The 20,513-nt window shown below is 39.6% G+C and overlaps 1 protein-coding gene across 4 annotated transcripts in view; it reads left to right on the top strand.

The window, feature by feature from the left end:
• Window positions 1-20,513, top strand: part of PLA2R1 (phospholipase A2 receptor 1) — a 72,869-nt gene that overhangs the window by 26,656 nt on the left and 25,700 nt on the right. For all 4 annotated transcript variants that reach the window (XM_088146634.1, XM_088146632.1, XM_088146633.1 and 1 more), the window contains exons 12-16: window positions 5,294-5,508; window positions 14,352-14,497; window positions 15,267-15,351; window positions 17,095-17,227; window positions 18,271-18,306. In XM_088146634.1, the coding sequence (XP_088002760.1) occupies window positions 5,294-5,508; window positions 14,352-14,497; window positions 15,267-15,351; window positions 17,095-17,227; window positions 18,271-18,306 (615 nt within the window). The remainder of the gene's footprint in view (window positions 1-5,293; window positions 5,509-14,351; window positions 14,498-15,266; window positions 15,352-17,094; window positions 17,228-18,270; window positions 18,307-20,513) is intronic.

Genomic DNA, 20,513 nt, shown 5'->3' with positions numbered 1-20,513 from the left:
ACTAGACTGCTTACTGGAAGTATTCACAATAAAGCTTAAATATTTGGAACTCATAATGTGAAAGCAGGAGACATTGGAGAAGACCATGATGCTTGAAAAAATTGAAGGCTATAGAAAAAGATTGAGAGAAGAGAAGAGGACAAGATACAATCAGTGGTGACATAAGTGTGAATTTTTAAAAACTCAGAGACACAGTTTTAATACAGGTTGTTCATTGGGTTCCAAAGAATTGGAAGCAACTGAGTAACAACAACATAAGCTAAATTTTGAGTAGAAACTTTTGTATTTTATCGATGCAGTTACACAGCACTTTATTTTTTACAGTTCAGTTGTATGAATGTTTACTCAGATCATTCAATGGTGTTGTGTTGAATATAGGGACTGCATGTTTGACGGTCACAGCGTATATTGCACTATGTGTATAACATGAAACTGATCTTGCTAATTTTATTTTTACTAGAGGAAGTGTCATGCACGCATTTGAGGGTTTAACACCTCCCTAACTCTTCAGCTGTCACTATTCCCTTTCCCCATGTTCATTTTAAAAAGAAAAACAACCTCCACTGGGGTCAGTGGAGGTTTTTTTGTTAAAAAAAAATTCCAGTTGGATCCTGAAATGAAACAAGTGGGGAAACAGGAGAATAACTATGAAGATTAGCTGGATATTACATGGTTAACACAACACAACACAATACATTACAAACTTTGACCCTGAATCCTAACGCCTTAGGATAAGGCTATCTTCTTTTTATATCTAGCCTCCATAATAAGAAAAAAATAATTTTAAGGTTATATTGTTTGGTAACATAAGGCCCTTATTAATTTCATGTATACTTCAAACACAGCATTCCGAGTTTATGAAGAGAATGATTCTTGTCTTTCAAGAGCGACCTCTACTGGTTAAGTAAAGCGAAATATAAATTACTTTCAGAGGCAGTGTTATGTATCATTATATTTTCATCTTAGATAATTAAGGTCTTATAGGGACCTATCCAACCTTGACTGATCTCAAAACCTATGCAGAATCAAACCTGATTAGTACTTTAATGAGGAAACCACCAGAAAATAAGCTTAACTGGGAGTTAAAAAGTAAACAAAAACAGAAGTGAATAGCAAACTATTTCCAAATTGTTGCCAAGCAGACAATCCAGATGTGTCCAGGTAGTCTCCAGGAGTTAAGATTTTTATCTATATTATTTTTTTTCAAGAATGTTTCAGTAAGTTGTTTCATGGCAAAATTACTATATGGAAATTCCATGTTTGTTGGCAGTACCTATAAACAATATTTTTATAGTGTAGATTCAGACACTCAGCTGAAGTAGTGGCAACTATGATCAAGTTGTAGCAAAAGAAATGACAGAATGGCAAGGTAGTGTCAAAAGTATGTCAGCTTGATAATGGCCAAGTATAGAGTTGCGTTGATTTCCAAGTCTTTGTATTTTTGTAGCACAGTAAACCTTAAAAATGTACATTTCCGGTGATGATTGCAACAGTTCTCAGATATTTTTCAGTGTAGGCATTGTTTGGAAATGAATCTCCAATGTAGTGTTAATCTGTATTGACATCTCATGAACAGTGCAGTACTTTATGCAAAAGTTAAGGCCATTGAATTCAGTAGGACTCACTTCTAATTATGCTTGTATAGTATTGCAGCCTTAGAATACAGCTGTAATGAAAATATATCTTCATTAAGAATGTAAAAGACTTTTTAAAAGAGAAATGGCTTGTTTAGCTAAAACCTAACCCACTGGGGCACAAATTGCACATAATTCTGCTACCATATATATTGAAATATTTCTAAGTTGAAAGATTGTATGTACAAAGTATACATTAGAAAAAGTGGCATACATGTGGAAAGTAATGTAATACCATAGTTAAGAAATTTGTCAAGGAACAATGAATAATACAGTCAAAATAAAGCCAAAATGGAGAAGCCATGTGTGAAAAACTAAGTACACCTTATGATTCAATAGCTTGTAGAACCACCTTTAGCAGCAATAACCTGAAGTAATCGTTTTCTGTATGACTTTATCAGGAGGAATTTTGGCCCACTCTTCTTTACAACATTGCTTCAGTTCATTGAGGTTTGCAGGCATTTGTTTATGCACGGCTCTCTTGAGGTCCTGCCACAGCATTTCAATCAAGTTGAGGTCTGGACTTTGACTGGGCCATTGCAAGACCTTGATTCTTTCCTTTTTCAGCCATTCTGTTGTAGATTGGCTGGTGTCAGGATCATTGTCCTATTGCATGACCCAGTGTTGGCCAAGCTTTAGCCATCAGACAGATGGCCTCACATTTGACTCTAGAATACTTTGGTATACAGAAGAGTTCATGATCGACTCAATGACTGTAAGGTCCCCAGGTCCTGTGGCTGCAAAACAAGCCCAAATCATCACCCCTCTACCACCGTGCTTGATGGTTGGTATGAGATGTTTGTGCTGATATGCTGTGTTTGGTTTTCACCAAACAGGGCACTGTGCATTATGGCCAAACATCTCCACTTTGGTCTCGTCTGTCCAAAGGACAGTGTTCCAGAAGTGTTGTGATTTGTTCAGATGCAACTTTGCAAACCCAAGCCATGCTGCCATGTTCTTTTTAGAGAGAAGAGGCTTTCTCCTGGCAACCCTTCCAAACAAACCATACTTGTTCAGTCTTTTTCTAATTGTATTGTCACGAACTTTAACATTTCACGTGTTAACTGAGGCCTGTAGAGTCTGAGATGTAACTCTTGGATTTTTTGCAATTTCTCTAAGCATTGCACGATCTGACCTTGGGGTGAATTTGCTGGGACGTCCACTCCTGGGAGGATTGGCAACTGTCTTGAATGTTTTCCACTTGTGAATAATCTTCCTCACTGTGGAATGATGGCCTTTAAATTGTTTGGAAATGGCCTTATAACCCTTCCCAGATTGATGGGCAGCAACAATTGCTTCTCTAAGATCATTGCTGATGTCCTTACTCTTTGGCATTGTGTTAACACACACCTCAATGCTCAAGACCAGCAAACTCCTAAAACTTCAGCTTTTATAAAGGTAGTCACACTTGCTGATGATCAATTGATCAAGGGCATTTGATTAGCAGCACCTGGCCACTACTTAGCCTCTTCATACCTATGGAAGCAGTAAGGGTGTACTTAGTTTTTCACACATGGCTTCTCCATTTTGACTTTCTTTTTGTAAAATAAATGATGACATGGTGTAATATGTCATGTGTTGTTGTTCATCTGAGGTTGTATTTACCTACTTTTGAGAACTGTAAGGACCAGATGATTTTTATTATGTCCTGATACATAAAACCATAGAACTCAAAGAGGGTGTACTTTCTTTTTCACACGACTGTACTGTAGTGGAGACTCTGTATTAAGTATCAAGCTTAATAGAAATCCTTATTATATTACAAAATAGTTGGGGCAGGTAGCACTGTGTTGTGCTAGTTCTCCTCCTTCCCCTGGGGCCAGTTCCAGTCAGTGTTGATAGGCGAGGAGAGGTCCAGCTCACGGCCCCTACTTCGTGGGGTGCCGCAGGGCTTGGTCTTCTCTCCCCTCCTGTTTAACATCAACATGAGGCCACTGGGTGAGGTGATCCAATGGTTTGGGGTGAGGTATCACCAGTATGCTGATGATACCCAGCTTTACATCTCCATCCCAGGCCGCCTGAGTGATACCATGGACATCCTGTCCCAATGCCTGGGGGTTGTGGGGGCCTGGATGGGGTGCAGCAGGCTTCAGCTCAGTCCAAGAAAGACTGGGCAGCTTTGGGTGTTTGGACCTTCTGGTGCCAAGGATTTTCCATCTTTGGTCTTGGATGGGGTGGCACTGCCTCAGGCAGATCCATTGTGCAGTCTCAGGGTCCTCTTGGACTCACAACTCCTGTTGGAAGAGCAGGTGGCAGTCGTGGCTAGGAAGACCTTTGCACACCTTTGGGTTGTGTGCCACTTATGCCCATTCCTGGACTGGGAGGCCCTGCTCACTGTCACTCATGCTCTCGTGACCTCCTGTCTGGATTACTGCAATGTGCTCTATATGGGGCTGCCCTTGAAGAGAATTTGGAAGCTTCAACTGGTGCAGAATGCAGCTACACAGGTAGTAAATTGTATTGGTTACTTGGCACATGTAACACCACTACTCCATGACCTGTGTTGGTTGCATTGTGCTTCTGGATGCAATTCAAGGTGCTGGTTGTCACCTTTAAAGCCCTTCATGGCTTGGGACTGGGTTACCTGAGGAACCATCTTTTCCCAGTTGTTTCTACCCTTCCAATGTAGTCCAGCAGGATGGGCATGCTCTGGGTCCTGTCAGCTAGGGAACACCAGTCTGTGGGCCCCAGGAGGCATGCCTTTTCTGCTGTAGCAATTGCCCTATGGAATATCCTCCCTCTGCAGATTAGGATGGCCCTGATCCTGCTGGCCTTTCATAAGGCCTTAAAGACCTGGTTATGTGCCCAGGCCTGGGGCATGTGAAGGTTAACAACCATGGATTGTAACTTTCTCCTTGACTGCTGTATATTTTAAGTTTTGTAGCCATGATGGAAATTTATTTTTTAATTTATTTTAAGATTGTTCACTGCCCAGAGTCACTTGCTGAGATGGGTGGCCATACAAATTGAATGAATGAATGAATGAATGAACAAACAAACAAACCGATTCAATGCATTTTGCAATAGTCTATCCATACCATACTTAGCCTTAATTATACAATTTAAGCAACTTTTTGTTCATTAACATTTCAGAATTATAGTTAAGACCGATATAAACTTTTTTCTTCTTATCTTTAAAGGTTTAAGTTATCTAAATTATTATAATGTCAGCAGTTTTTAGTTTACGTTGCACAAATACCACTGTACCCACTAATATCTGTATTCTATTATGTATCATTTACAACTTAATTAAATCCAAAAGAAAAAATTGGGGCAACTTAACTTGCTGAAAATTTGACAGAATGGATTATACTTGAAACCATGCAGTACTGTCACAGATCAGATTTAGTTTCATCCACCCAGCCTTGAAACTCTTTGGCTAGAATTATTTTCTCAGCCAAATGAGAAAAAAATCCTCAATGAGCCAAAAAAGAGCTATGTTTCATTTGTAAAACCATGATATTTAAAGTAAGGGGCTAAAATCTTTTTCATTTCTAATACCAGTTTTAGTTACTAGACAACAAAACATATTTCTAGTCTATGATATTATAAACCATTTTTAGCATTAAAGATTTGATATGTTTTATGCACATTTTATACTGGGAAAAATATAATTGTACTTGTGGATAAATATCTTCTCTCCTTCTACCCCATTTTAGGACATCCTGGAGGATGTGTTGTTATGCGACAGGAAGAACCCATCGGCATGTGGGAGGTGAAAAATTGTACAACCTTCACAGCTAAGTCACTGTGTAAACAAGATGTTAATTTCCATGAAAAAAGTGATACCAATAAGCAGCCAAATTATGACAAACCTTTTAATTCTTGCCTGCATGGATGGGAATCAGACCATAATCTGCTGAACTGCTACAAGGTGAAAAACAGAACAATTTCATGGAAAACCATTGAAACATGGGATAATATATTTAACATGGGATAATAATAATAAAAAATACATGTGCCACTGATCTTATTTATTAGAAACAGCTCTGATTTTCCTATTAGATTAATGTACCTAATTTGTTTCTATTTTTTAATTTAGGGAATACACTAGTAAAATTTAATTACAGTATTGTGATTCGTCAGGAATAAGTTGCCTTCCTAGAAGGTCTCAGATTTCTTCATTGATGGGGGATGTGCCTTGTGTATTGCGAATTGATTGATGACATGCTGTCAAGTTGGTATCAACTCTTGGCACCACATACAGTAGATAGATGTTCTCCATGACAATCTGTCTCTAACTTGGTCCTTCAGGTCTTCCAACCGTGTCTTCTCCAGAGAGCTAGGTCTTCACACGAATCCAAAGTAGGATAATTTGAGCCTGGTTATTTATGCCTTGGGTGAGAACCCTGTGTTTATTTGTTAGGTGATCCATTTGTTTATTTTCTCAGCTGTCCATGGTACTCTCAGGAGTTTTTTCCAACACCAAAGTTCAAAAGTGTCAATACTCTTTTCTATACTGTTTCTTCAAGCCCATTTTGTGAATATTTACATTAATATATATGAGTAAACAAAGTACCATGTAGTGCACCATCTGCCATTTTACCCACTTTAGATGTTGAAATATATTTCAAATGATTAAAAAAAATCTTCAATTATAATGTATATTTAATCTGAAGAATTAACATCTAGGCCTTTGAATAAAACTAATGCAGAGAAAACATATGAATATTATATGATCACAAGTGGAGGAGAGATTTGGGTAATGTAACATAACTGGCTGCCAGGCTCAAGCATATCTCTTTGCTATATGGTTTTATATTTTCAGCTGTTAAATCTTGGATTGCAATAGATACAAAAAACAAAAATAGAAAAATATATTTCTTCTAGAGGGAAACTTACCCTTTTTGAGAGGGAGATAGAGAGAGACAGAGAATATTATTATTGTTGGTCGCACAGTCAGCCAGATGGTTAGACTGGATTTGGCATTTTTATCCACCTATCAAGTCTTTCCCAAGGCCTTGGCATAGGCAGATGTTGTTTGATGGTGTTACAGGTATCATCGCAGGATGTAATGTTCCAAATAACATTATTATTGTTTCAAGTAATTATTGTTGGTCGCACAGTCAGCCAGATCTTTAGACTGGATTTGGCATTTTTATCCACCTGTCAAGTCCTTCTCAAGGACCTAGGATAGCCAGATGTTGTTGTTTGATGCTGTTAAAGGTATCGTCACAGAATGCAAGCTGTTCCGAGTAAAGCTGCCTTTTGCAATTGACTGATGGTGATTTTGTCAATGGCGATAGTCTTCAGATGGTGCTCCAGATGTTTTGGGAAAGTACCCAAGGCACTTACTACTGTTAGTACTATCTTTGCTCTCTTTTGCCACAGTCGTTCTATTTCTATTTGCAAATCTTTGTATTTTCTGATTTTCTCCAATTCTTTCTCTTCTATTCTGCTGTCTCCAGGTGTCAGATCCAGCCCAAAAACAACAGGGAGACAATCCAGCCAATTTCAGTTTTTTATTGTTTACACCATATAGACAGAATCTTGCCAGACTGAATCTGTGGTATGCTAACCTAATAGATATACTCTGGGAGAATCTAGGTAGTGACTATCTTAAGTCTCTTCTTTTTCCCATGCTCCTGTTCTGTACTATGTTGTCTGTTGTCTCCTGCCTGGAATGGGGTTTCTCCTTTCTGAGAACTTGGATCTCTACTGCATTCCATCACACCACCTCCCACTTCGTAGGTACATTCCATAACAGCAGGTATTGCAATGACCACTATCCAGACTACTACTATTATTATTCTTGCACAGTTGCAACAGTAATAATAGTACTATTATTATTGTTGCACAATCATACAGTCAGCCAGTTGTTTAGACTGGATTTGGCATTTTTATCCATCTATTGAGTCCTTCCCAAGGACCTGGGATAGGCAGATGTTGTTGTTTGATGCTGTTAAAGGTATCGTCACAGAATGCAAGCTGTTCCGAGTAAAGCTGCCTTTTGCAATTGACTGATGGTGATTTTATCAGTGCCGATGGTGTTCAAGTGGTGCTCCAGATGTTTTGGGATTGCACCCAAGGCACTTATTGTTATTGGTACTATCTTTGCTTTCTTTTGCCACAGTTGTTCTATTTCTATTTGCGGGTCTTTGGACTTTGTGATTTTCTCCAGTCCTTTCTCTTCTTTCTGCTGTCTCCAGGTATTGCAGTGTCCCCTATTCCAACTTTTTTGTCTTTCTTATCAACAACTCTTAAGTCTGAGGTGTTATGTGGCAGGTGGGTGTCTGTCTGAATTCTAAAGTCCCAGAGCATTTTAGCTTCTTCATTTTCTATTCATTTGTCTGTTTTGTGGTCCCACCAGTTCTTGCTTGCAGGCAAATGGTATTTCTCACAGATATTCCAATGCACCATTGTTGCTACTTTGTCATGCTGTTGTTTGTAGTCAGTCTGTCTTGCAGTGGCTGATTAGGTGGTCCACTGTTTCTTCTGCTTCTTTGCAGAAGCGGCATTTGTTGTCTGTTGCTGTCTTCCCAATTCTGGCTTTGTATGCATTTGTTCTTAAGGCTTGGTCTTGTGCAGCCAGAATTAACCCCTCTGTCTCTTTCTTCAACTTTTCTGCTCTTAGCCATTGCCAGGTCCTGTTGTTATCTGCTTTGCCTACTAGTTTTTTGTGTACTGACCATCTAATATTTTGCCTTGCCATGTCTCTTTTCTATTCTTCATTTGGTCTTTCTTATAGGCCAGTTTGGTTTCTTTGGTATTCAGTAAGCCTTCATGGTGTACTAGCTTCAGTGCATCTTCTTCACTGTCCTTCAATATTCTTCCAATGCCCCTTTTTCTTCTTTAACTGTCCGGTGTACTTGCAACATTCCACACCCACCTGTACTCCTTGGTAAGTAGAGTCTGTCAACGTCACTGCGTAGATGAAGGGCGTGATTCACTGGCATAATTTTTCTGGTCTTCCTATCCAGGGTTTCTAGTTCAGCTTGAATCCAGTCCACTATTCCAGCTGTATATCTAATGACTGGAATTGCCCAGGTGCTGTTCACCTTGATGGGATTTCCGCCACTGAGTTTGGACTTCACTCTTCTGATGTATTCACTACTAACCTTCTTGACTTCAGTGTGCTTGGTGTTGTCAGATATTTGTAGTGGTCTTCTTCATCCAGACTCTTGATGTTATTTCCATAGGGCATCTTGATTCCTTCAGTTTTCACTATTTTTCCCCTATTGATGGTAAGAGTGGCACATTTGTCCAGTCCAAACTCCATTGCAATATCTTGGCTGTATATTCGGACAGTGTTGAGCAGTGATTCTATTTCAGATGGTGTTTTTCCATACAATTTCAGATCATCCATGTATAGCCTGCCAGATGTTTTTGATGTTTGATAGCCATGGCCTGACTTGTTCAGTATTGTTGACAGAGGAATCAATGCAATGACAAACAGTAGTGGTGATAATGAGTCTCCTTGAAAGATTCCCCTCTTGATATTAACCTCTCCCAGTTCATCACCATTGACCAGGCAACTGTATCTTGCATTGTGCCATTGATCTTTGCGCAAAGCTTCTGATGTTTCTACTGACTTCTGTTATTTCTAGGCACTTGATTATCCAATCATGTGGCAGAGATTATTCTTGTAATCAATCCAAGCTACATTCAAGTTGGTCTTCCTTCTCTTGCAGTTTTCCAAAATCATCTTGTCAATTAGGAGCTGATCTTTTGTTCCTCTGCTGTTTGGGCAGTTTCCTTTCTGCTCAGATGGAAAGAGCTTGTTTTCAACTAGATGCTGTTGGACTGCATCAGCTACCACATTATTATTATTGTGGTTGGTTACACAGTCAACCAGACGTTTAGACTGAAGTTGGCATTTCTATCCACCTATCGAGTCCTTCCCAAGGACCTGGGATAGGCAAATGTTGTTATTTGATGGGGTTAAAGGTATAGTTGCAATAATATTATTATTGTGATGGAAAAATAATAAGATACAGTTGGGAACTCTCCTCCCTCCCCATGCCTCTCCTGCTGCAAACTCTTTCCCCCATTTCCTTCTGCTGTTTCTTGCCCCCCCCCCCCCACTTGCACATGTAAAACAGGACCAGCCCCAGGCTATGGCATGACCCAAGGATGACCATGTTTCTGCTGCTGAAATAGCCCTCTTAGCACTATCACACTAAAACAATGAGAGGGCCATCACCTGTCTGCCTAAGGATTTGTGGAGGGGGGGCAGCCCCAGTGAGGAAGCCTTTGCTGACCTGATGAGAAACAGCAGGAATTCCCTTCTTATTAAGCTCGAGTGCCTACTTTTCTTAACCTTCCATTCTCCTTGACAATGGATTCTTTGACTCAGGCTGTCTTGTTCAAAAATGCGGTTTTTGTTTCACTATAAAAAAAACACTTGCCCCCTGTTTAATAGCTATCCAAGACTTGCCCACCAATCAGATCCCAAGGATCTCCCACCTCTCAACCCCAAAGTGTATAAGAATCTCTGCCTTTCTATTGTTCGGGGTCTCTCTTTCTTGGAAAGCAGGCACCTAATGATCATTGCAATAAACAAGGTTCTTCTCCTCAGCGTTGTGCTCTTGTCCTTGGCAAATATTCCATGACAGTTTTGGTGTCAGCAGTGGGATCCGGTGATCTGCTCTGGTGAGTTCTGGCTACAATTGAGACCGGGTACCCACAGGATCCTTTGCGTCTCTTCCTCCCTTGGGTCAGCACTCCCCAGAGTGGCGCCTGGATCAGCCCCTGAGGAGAAAGTCAAAAGACTGCCAGGACAGCACTGGTAGATAAGATTTGCGGATGGTTTAAGTTGCCATCAGGGTACTTTTGTGCACCAGTAGGTTGTGTACACGGTTTAGGTGGCAGTTGCTGGACCTGTCTCTCCCCTTCCAAGTGGGACTCAGACAGGGGCCAGAGGATGGTGCCAGGGTTCCAAACGGCTCTGCCAATTCCTCTTCCAAAGCAGGGTACGGCAGGAGCAAGAGAGAAGGGTTTGGGAATAAGCAAAAGCCAGCCAGCATCGTGAGGGTGAGCCCAGCCATGGCGCCTCCCTGGGCCTAAGTAGAGTAGTTGGATCCAGGTTGTCCACAGTTGTATGTGTACATGTTGTTTGTGACTCTGTGTGTTATTTGTGAGCTCATTTCTTGTCTCCTTTTTGCTGCTCTGTGCAGCCACACCTAGGATTTCCCAAGTGGATTTCTTAGAAAGCAAGGGTGTGGAGCAGCTCTTTCTTTCTCTTTTTTCTCTCGTTCTTCCCCCCCCCGCCCAAAAAGAGGGGACTACTAAAAAAAAAAAATCAAACTATCTCCAACTTGCAAAATAGTAACAAAAGCCTGAAGCAGCAAAATGAAAAGTTAAAGGAACAAGTTGCTGAGCTGAGGGCACCCTCTGAGCCATCTGCCCCACCTGTTCCTTTGTATCCCTCCATTCCCAAGATTTTGCCAACCACTCCCTGCTTCTCCAAGAATCCCCTAGATCCTTTAGATATACTCCCTGCTTACTATTTACGACTCAAGAGATATCAGGGTTTTTTTTAAGCATGTCTGTGCCTGTATGTGTGTTTTGTTTGTTTGTCTTTCTGAACCATGAGATACAGTCACCTCTAAGTACCCCAGGGAGTTCTTTGAGGCCTCCTGCTCATTTCTGCTCCCAAACTTCTGTGTTTGTGTGTGTGTGTACGTTCCCCTTTCCCTCAGCTCTCCAGAATACAAGTAGGAAAATGAAATTTCTTTCCAAAGGATATTTTTAGACTTTGGGAACCTCCACCCCATAACCTTGGATTTTATTAAGTCTCAGCCCCTATAGCTAATACTCTAGCTGAAAATGTAGGGCTGCTCTTTCTCCTTAACTTTCCTCTTCTGATTTACGCCTTCCTTGCTGATTTCTTTGTGATTGCTCCACCCGCTCTTTCAGGCTCCTGGTGAAGACCCCATCCCACCTCTCCATGTTTTCTCTTGGACCTCTTTTTGCACAAGCTCATCTCCGTTTCCCACTCTCTGCCCCAAGTTGCTCCATAAATTCCTATTGAACTAAGCTAGCAAAAAGGAAAAGCCACCACCAAGTACAACAATAGGCAATACAAATCTGAATAACCTTTAACCAAAGTTTCCAAAAACAAATATCTTCTATTGCAGCCACAGGACCATGGTTATCATATTTAAACTTGCAAAGGAGGATGTGCTAGCTTCAATATAATAATGCTGCTGGAAATAACAGCATCTCAGCTCTTGCATCATCTTTCCCCCTCTGAACCCTTTGTTAGGTGCAAAGAAGAGACCAAAGCAAACCAATCTGTCCTTTGCCTCCTAAATGCTTTTCAAAAGTTTTCTTTACTCATTTTGTTTCTTGAGTCACTCACTGTTTTTTTTAATAGGACCTCTGTGCCTTTCCCCCAATTCTCTCTTCTCCTATGACTCTATTTTGATAGAATTTACTAAGTTCTCTAATCTCTTCAGGGTGACCTGCTAAGAATGCCTCTTTGGCAAAAGTCTCCTTGGGGCTTTATCTCTCCTCCTTTGCCCCATCACTCTGTGCTCACTATCAGGAAGGCGCTGGGTGCTACCATAGATGCCCAGTGGCCCCTAAGGCCCTGCTTCCACAGTTTGCTCCTTTGCCCACAAACTCGGGCATAGGGGGCAAAAGGGGAGATGGAAGCTTATGTTTTATTCCAGGATGAGCAGTCCAAAAGGTCAGACACCACACGATTGATCCTGATGAGCAGACCAAAATTCTCACATCCCCACCTCATGGCTTCCCAGATTGATGTGTGCCCTCCAGATGATTTCACTGTGGACCACTCCATGTAGTGGATACTTGACACCAGCTCCAGACCAGCCTTGCAGCTACTTCAAGTCCAAGACCAGATCTTCATCAAGTTTTCAAGTAAAAGAATGTCCTCCAGTGGCTTCAGGTGCTCAGGAAAAGCTGATGTCCCTTTCTGCACACTCCCACCCAAATGCTGGTAAGGATCAAAGAAGGAACAGCTAAAGTATTAGAGGCTAAACTATAAGTAAGACTGATTTTTTTTTCTCTCCCCCATTTGGTTTCCTTTTTTTTTCTTTCCCATTGAAGGCAAGTGCTCCCATTTTTTGTAATCAGTGTCCCAAGTGTTCAAGCTGCCTTAATTAAACAATTGCAACACCAAGAAGGAGCCTCCCAATGTCATGGAGACATTATTCCTGTTTCCCCAGCCAGGTTGTTACACTGGGCGGGTGTTTGCTGCTCATTCACTGGGTTGGTGCACAAGCCTAGAGGGAACACACTGGAAGCTGGGAGGAAAGGAAGAATGTGAGTTCTCCTTTTGCCTCCCCACCTAGCGCTCTAGCATAGGCATGTGGTAACATCTGACTGCTGGGCCAGGGCTCTATGTCCATCCATGCCAGGGGAGGGATTCCCATGCTTCAGGTTGCCTCCAATAAAATGGCATGGAATTTTATAAGATGAGCTCAGCCTGCAATATTACCGTCATAACTTTGTGTTCAATTTATTTTAGAACAAGTCGCATGTGATACAGCTACAAGGCAGTTGGCTCCCTACACATAGAAATACACTAGGCAAATAGTTTCCAGAATAGGTTAGTTTTAGACCAGATCCTTGCAGCCAAAGGTGGTGTTTGTGCAGTAACCAGGACAGAACGCTGTACCTTTGTACCTGAGAGCCAAAGAAGAAATCCATTTTGCATCTACAAGATCCCAAAAGCTGCAAGAAGGCATGGACTGGACCCTTTGACTCCTGTGGGAAATCACACTGGTCGCTGGAATCATCTGAGGCTTCACTTCAGTGGGACTCTGGAGGCACGGACTTGATCTTTCTATCACCTTTTGAACTGAAATGTGCAAGTTAAGAACCAACTCTTCTAAGCCTCTCCCCAAAAGGAGAGACTTGTACTCCTTTTTCACATCCTGACCTGCCTCAACTAACTGCTCATCATGCTTGACCACTTCAATATCTGGACTTCTGCCTCTAGTGCAACTTGACCTTGTGCCAAGAGGGACAATGGTAGAAATTTATAAGTGAACTTCAGGAGGGAATTGAATTGGTTGCCTGAATTATGTCAGATGCTTCCCATATGCAACTTTGGGGGGATGGGGATTGGATTTTAGCACAAGAAACTGTTCAGGCATTCCTGTCTACATTTTGGGCTCTCTTGCATTCACAGATATTGGGGCAATTATAAACTCCTTTGACCCATGCAATCCCAACTTCACACACATCCTTAATACCTCACTCAGTACTGCCTTCTATACTCTGCTTTGCTATAATGCCAGCATCTATTTCAGAAATCGCTTGTCCCACTCTGCTTGCATATCCCAGTCAGCCCTTTCCCCAAAGCAGCCCATTTTGTTTTCTTTTTTATTTTCTCCCCTGCCCACAACACACTTACATCAGAATGGTTTGCACAATACTTCAGTTCCTTCACCAACTGGGTTGGTGGCTGGCTCCCCAATATCTCCCTTTTTGCCAAAAAGGCCCTTTTTTTCCAACTGGCATTTTCCTCCTCTTCCTTATCCTCCTTTACTTTCTAATTACCTGTTTTTGCTCCCTCTGCACCAAAGTTTTATGCAGGAAACCAAAAGACCTTTGGCTATTCCTATGAATTGCTGCTAGAAACTGCAGTGAAAGGGGGGAATTGTGATGGAAAAATAATAAAATAAAGTTGGAAATTCTCTCCCTTCCCCCTTGCCAAATTATTGTTGTTGTTGCTGTTATTATTATTTTGCCTTGGCAGTGTGTTTTCAGACTGATATTTTCAGTGCTTAACTTATTTCACAGATATTTCATAGTGAAAAAGTATTAATGAAAAGAACTTGGGAGGAAGCAGAAACTTTGTGTAAAGATTTCGGAGCACATCTTGCCAGTTTTACACAAGTCCTTGAAGAGGATTTTTTAAACAAACTTTTGAACACAATGTTTCATACGTAAGTCTTTGTGTTTAATATTGGATGAGGGTTTTTTTCCACAACTGAAAAAACAAAAGGATTATGTGATCTAGTTTCTTTATATACTTTAATATTTAATCCAACACAAATAGGGTATTTCCACTGTAATGATAATGTGTAATTAGGGAGGACAGCAGCATTTGCATCAAATTGTGAGTGCTTTCTGCATGTCTTGGCATTATACCCTGTTTAGAGGATGTTGTTTTTTTCTCTTTTTCCTTTATTCATGTGAGAAAATTGACATAATTATGCCACAGTGTATTTCTTAGACCTTTTTGATCCTCAGTACTTCTGTTGTGTTAAGATTCTTTTGGAATCCATTTTATTCACATATGAAATTTTAAGATAGAAGTTGCATGGATTCTTACCTTGTAAAGACAAGTCTGGAAAAGCAACTTGAATATACAAGAAAGATTTGGAGTATAATAATATCTGGAGGGTAAAACATTAAAGATTTCTGTCTCAACTGCAGCCTTCTGAAGCTGCCTGTCCTAACACTAGAGTTGTTTTCTTGCACACATTTCTGCATATCCTGGTTTGCTGCTTACAGTATTCGCCATATTTTTTCAAAAACCCAGAAAGAGGTGACTCAAACATTTCAACACAGCTCCTAACATACAACCTGTTCTGGTTTAAGAAAAGATTAAAATGTGTGCATAAGTACTGGAAGGGTGGAAGATAAATCAAGATAAAATAGATAAATATAGTTTGCATTTATGTAATGGGGTTTGTCTCTTTTTAATCACAGTGATGATGAAAGACAATTCTGGATTGGATTTAACAAAAGGAATCCATTATCTAAAGGATCCTGGGAATGGTCTGATGGAACTCCTGTAAATATTCTTTTTTTTTTTTTTTTACTCATTATCTTACAAAGTTAGCAATGTAGACAAGAAACTGGGTTGTGTCCAATTTGCCTTAGCGGCTTTCTCTCATGCAGCTAGTGTGAATGATTGTTCTGTAATTTGTAAAAATGACTTTGCGTGTCTTGTTTCAGTTAACTTACTAGTTTTAAGAATTACAGAACAATGTAGTGTTTTTGAAGTATATTGTCAAACTTCCTTATAGACGTAATGTATTCTTGGGATCTTAAATGCACAGTATTTTTTCTTGAAATAATTCCCTGAAGCAAAAAGTGTCTGTTTGCTTTTTAAAAAACTACAAAATCTAGTACAATTTTAACAGGAAAAAAAATAGTACATACAAAAGATACCAAAGTTTTAGCATGGCACAGCATTCAGACAATCAAATCCCTAATGCATTAACATATTTCTGCTTCAAGGCTTATAAAGTAATTGCTTAATGGGTCTACCTGAATGATAAACAAATAAAAAGGAACTGAATTGTCCATTTCACATAGCTTAAATGACTTCAGCGTGGCTGCCCCTTTTATTCCCTTCCTAATCTAATATTTGTTTAATAGTTCTTTTTCAGGTGATACTTATCAGCATATAATCTCTCCCAACTTGTAAATATAATGGTGTCAAATAGTTTTATTTTATCTATGTAAATTCACCTCAGGATGATATGTTCCTGAAGCAAATTTACATAGGGTAGATAACACTCCCAGTATCTGGAACTGGATACTGGATACTCCCAATATCTTTAACAGTTTTTCAGTCGCTTTCCAGAGGACTTCCTGTCTAAGAATCGAAGAAGAAATCTGTGACTGTAACAATTCTAATTTTATAGCTGTCTGTCTTTGAGTTCTACTAATAAGATGATACCAGATATCAAGGTCAGAATTAGGATAAGGAATATAAGTTGCTCTCTACCAAATTAGCTTGTACATTTCAGAAGCCTTGTCATTTCACTGGCCTGTGTGAGTGTGTACTTTTTCATTGAGATTTTCTATATTTAATTGATTGTAGATCACTAAACCTTTCACTCAAATTAAACTACTTAAGTGGCATTTCCTTTGTTACAATAGGACAGAGGAACTTGTGTTGATCTCTCCTGAACACCCCTCCACACACACATATATACACTCACACTTCTCAGGGTTCTAGATGATGAGCTATGATACAGAAAGGTGTGACAGACAGAAAGGAGTCATTAAAATTGGAAGCATTCTCTGGAAGTGCTTCTGACTGAAGAAAAGCCACCACTGGGGATTCTTATCATTATTCGTACATACACACTTTTTACCAATAAAAATCTTCAATTTGTGCTAAGTATTCATTCTATGACCAGGTGTGTGTATTTCAATGAGCCATGTTTTCTTTAACTATGGGATATTGAACAAGCCACAACTGGTTAGGTTAGGTTCTCACGACATGCTATGCCATAGACCTTGCTATGTTGTGTGAATGGGTTCACATAACATACTAAGCCACAACCAAACAGATATATTATGTCTAATAGATGTTCCTGGTCAGCATCTTCAAAGATATTCAAACAGACTTTGAAATGTCAAAGTCAGAATGAAGCTGGTAAGAAAAAAATTAGGAATTTCCTTTGCCATAAATAAACTTGCTAAAGGGGGAACAAACACTAAATCAAAGCCTTTTATTTTCTAATATATTAAAGTTAGTCTCTGAATCATGCTTCAAATTTAACACATATTTCTGTGGCAGGTTTCATCTGCCTTTTTAGAGAAAGCTTCTGTTGAAGATAATGTGAGAAACTGTGCAGCATACAAAGCTAATGGAACCATTTTGCCACTGCATTGCAATTCAGAACGTGAATGGATATGCCAAATACCAAAAGGTAAGGAAGCATTTGAACAATATTTTGCAATATGTGGTTCCCAAAGTGATAGTTACTGTTTCATTAAGATGAGAAGCAGTACTCAGTAGCAGAGGTACTCTGCTTGCACGAAGAAAATCTCAGATTCAATTATCAGTACAGGTAGTCCACACTTATCAACCACAATTGGAACTGGCAACGCCATTGCTAAGTGGAGCAGTCATTAAGTATGATGTCACATGACTGCATCAACTTATGACATCAGTTCCAGCTGCAGTCATTAAGTGAATCATGCACAGTCATTAAGTGCAACATCATGTGACCATGACTTGCAACTTCCTGCCAGCTTCTCCATTGACTTTGCTTGTCAGAAGCCAGCTGTGAAGGTCTCAAATGGCAAACGTGACCACGGGACACTGCAGTGGTCATAAATGCCCGCCAGTTGCAAAGCGCCCAAGTCACAATCATGTGACCATGGGGACCATGGTGACAGCTGCAATTCAAGAACCTGTCATAAGTCTCCTTTTTCAACACTGTCATAACTTCAGATGATCACTGAACGAGTGGTGGGTAAGCAAGGACTACCTGTATCTCAAGTTAAAAAGAAGGATTCAGGAATTGGGGGATGAGAGAGACTACTCTTGGATTCCCTTGAGAGCTGTGGTCAGGATTACCTTACCAGCCCTCTGGGTTAGGCAAAATGGGTATTGTAGAAGGAATCTGCTACCTGGGTCTATGGCTTGATCCAATATAGGACACTCCATTTGTTCATAGGTAATCCAGGTTGAAGGAAAGTTATCAGTTGGATGCTTCTTTACTCTTAATAACCATAGACTATGAGCTTTTATTAAATTAGTACCTGTGTATTTTACTTATTACTTTAGAATGTCTTATACTAATGAACATTTAGTAATGAATATCAGGAAAAAAGACACCAAACCAGAATATAGTTAAATCATACTTTTATAGTGGCAAAAAAAAAGAAAAAGAAAAGAAAAGAAACGAAAAGAAAAGAAAAAAATCTGCATGATATTCTTTAAACCAAAACATTATTTCTGTTTCAGGTGTGAAACCCAAGACTCCACAATGGTATATTAATGGTATGGGGCAAAACAGTTTTTTTTTACGTACTGAAAACAGTATGATTAAATGTATATATAATTATGTACAAGAAGTATCTTCTATTTTTTTCATCAAGACAGGCAGATTTCCTGTAGATTACTCATTAGATTTCATTTCAAAACAAAACAAAAAGCTTCTCATATTATAGAAAGGACCTAGTAATCACAGCAAACAGAACAGCATTTCTACTAGAAGTGCATCCTTATCCACACACGATACTTAATTCAACTCAAAACACTAGTTGGTGGCATACAGGTGCACTTGTAGACAGATCTTTCGGGCAAGCAGTAACGCTAGGAAAAATGCTTCGAACAGAAAAATATTAAGGGCTTCTTTTAACAACTATTTTTTCTTTCATGGTGGTTTGCTTTTGTTCTTAGCTTTTCTACCCGCATTTTGCCATTAAATTATGTAGTTGATTCAAATTTCCAATAAGAATAGTTTTACTTATAGGGGAAGGGAAGAAGTGACTTTTGCCTATTCTTCTTCCCTGCATGTCCTCCAAAGAGTTGCTCAAGAAGATTGGTAGATCTACTAAAGGTTTGTTGAAAAAAGCAGTAAACACTGCTTGGATAGACCTGTATCGCATTTTCAGTAAATTGCAATTGTTTCAGTCAAATGATACAAAAATGAAAAGGGAGGGAGGGAGGGTTAAGGAGGCCTAGTAGCTAAAGTATAAATCATGATTTCAAAATGATAATGGCCATTTCACCCTAAGCAGTGGGCAGCTTCCTCTGATGCTATAGCGTGATTGGAAGCTTCCTAGTAAATCAGTTCTGTGACTAAAATGGACAGAGGTGATTCTCCCCACTTTTCTGTTGTTTTAGGTGCTTTTGCTGGATTGTAAGAATGAGACTCTTTGCCTGCCAGAAGCTTCCTACTCTCATTAAAATCCCTTAAACCCTCTCCACCCCACCATCACCACAAAAAAAAAAAAGGCAAAAATAGCACTGTTGAATATTGGCCATTTTGCTGCTAAATTTCTACAGTGTGATCTTGTAGTGCTTGGGTCACAGGTTGTTTCTCTGCATCGAGCCCAAATGTGCACTGCTGGTGGGTGTGGTGGGTGTGGAGCATCTGAGAGTAATTGACTCTTCCTTTCACTGACTGTCTCTTCCAGGCACTGAAGACACACTCTCCTTTGGGTTCCTATGTTTGATTGGCAATGTTGAGGGAGGTGTAATAAAAGGTCGAGAACATTATAATCCTTGACGTATTTTAGCAGCACAGTGGACATGATGAACTTGTTTATGTGCCTGGTACTTTACAGGTCAACATATACAAACAAAACTGGCAGTTAGTCATGGAAGAAGGAAACAGATGGGGCAAAGAAAGGGAGACAGGCTATCACAAGATTAGTATGAGGAATTGTAGCTCAATATATTTCATTATAAAGAGCAAGCAGAATCACAATGACCTGTTAACTGTACTTGTGTTCCATTGATATTAATGCAGAAGTTATTAATATGCTTAATTTTTTTCCACTGAAATCTTTCACTGTGAGAAAGATAATATTTAATTGTATATATTCTCAGAATGCACCATTGAGCAATTCATCTAAAAGTGGCTAGTTAAGTAATTTGTCAGTGTCATAATCTGAACATATACCAGAGAATCTGCAATTGTTTCTGCGTATTAGGATCCACTCAAAGATATAATGCTCTGATTTCAGTGTAAAATATAGTTAGGACTAAACCAACCATATTTAAATCCCATAGATTTCAGTGGGAGAAAATTAAGTATGTGAATAATTTCCGCCTTAGTATTTATGGAATACAAGCACAATTAACATGTCATTGTGATTCTTATTGCTCTTTATAATAAAAAATGGATCTGTTGGAGTCAGTTATGGGTAATAGTTATAAGAAAGGAATGGGAACTGTATGGCATACCAGATGTTGTTGGGCTCCAGTGTCCCACAGCCCTGCTCATCATGGATTAGACATTATGGGAATTGAATCTTAGTATTATCTGGAGAGCCAGTTTCCCTTCTATTCTAAGGAATACTTACAGTGTATGAAGCATTAATGGAATGATAATGATCTGTTGAACATGTCTAGTTCTTTAAAATTTAAATCTTTTAACTTTCAAGGATAAGTCAAATGTAGTTTAGTATCCATCCATCTACAGTATTAGGCTTGATAGTGTTGGATCTTGTAGAGCATTTGGTCTGTGATGTTCAGTT

The sequence above is a fragment of the Python bivittatus genome, unplaced genomic scaffold (assembly GCF_059951505.1).
Source record: "Python bivittatus isolate LINGU-HERP-01145 unplaced genomic scaffold, Pbiv_v1 ctg000480_np1212, whole genome shotgun sequence".
Lineage (NCBI taxonomy): Eukaryota > Metazoa > Chordata > Lepidosauria > Squamata > Pythonidae > Python > Python bivittatus.
This window is presented reverse-complemented; position numbering and strand designations above follow the sequence as displayed.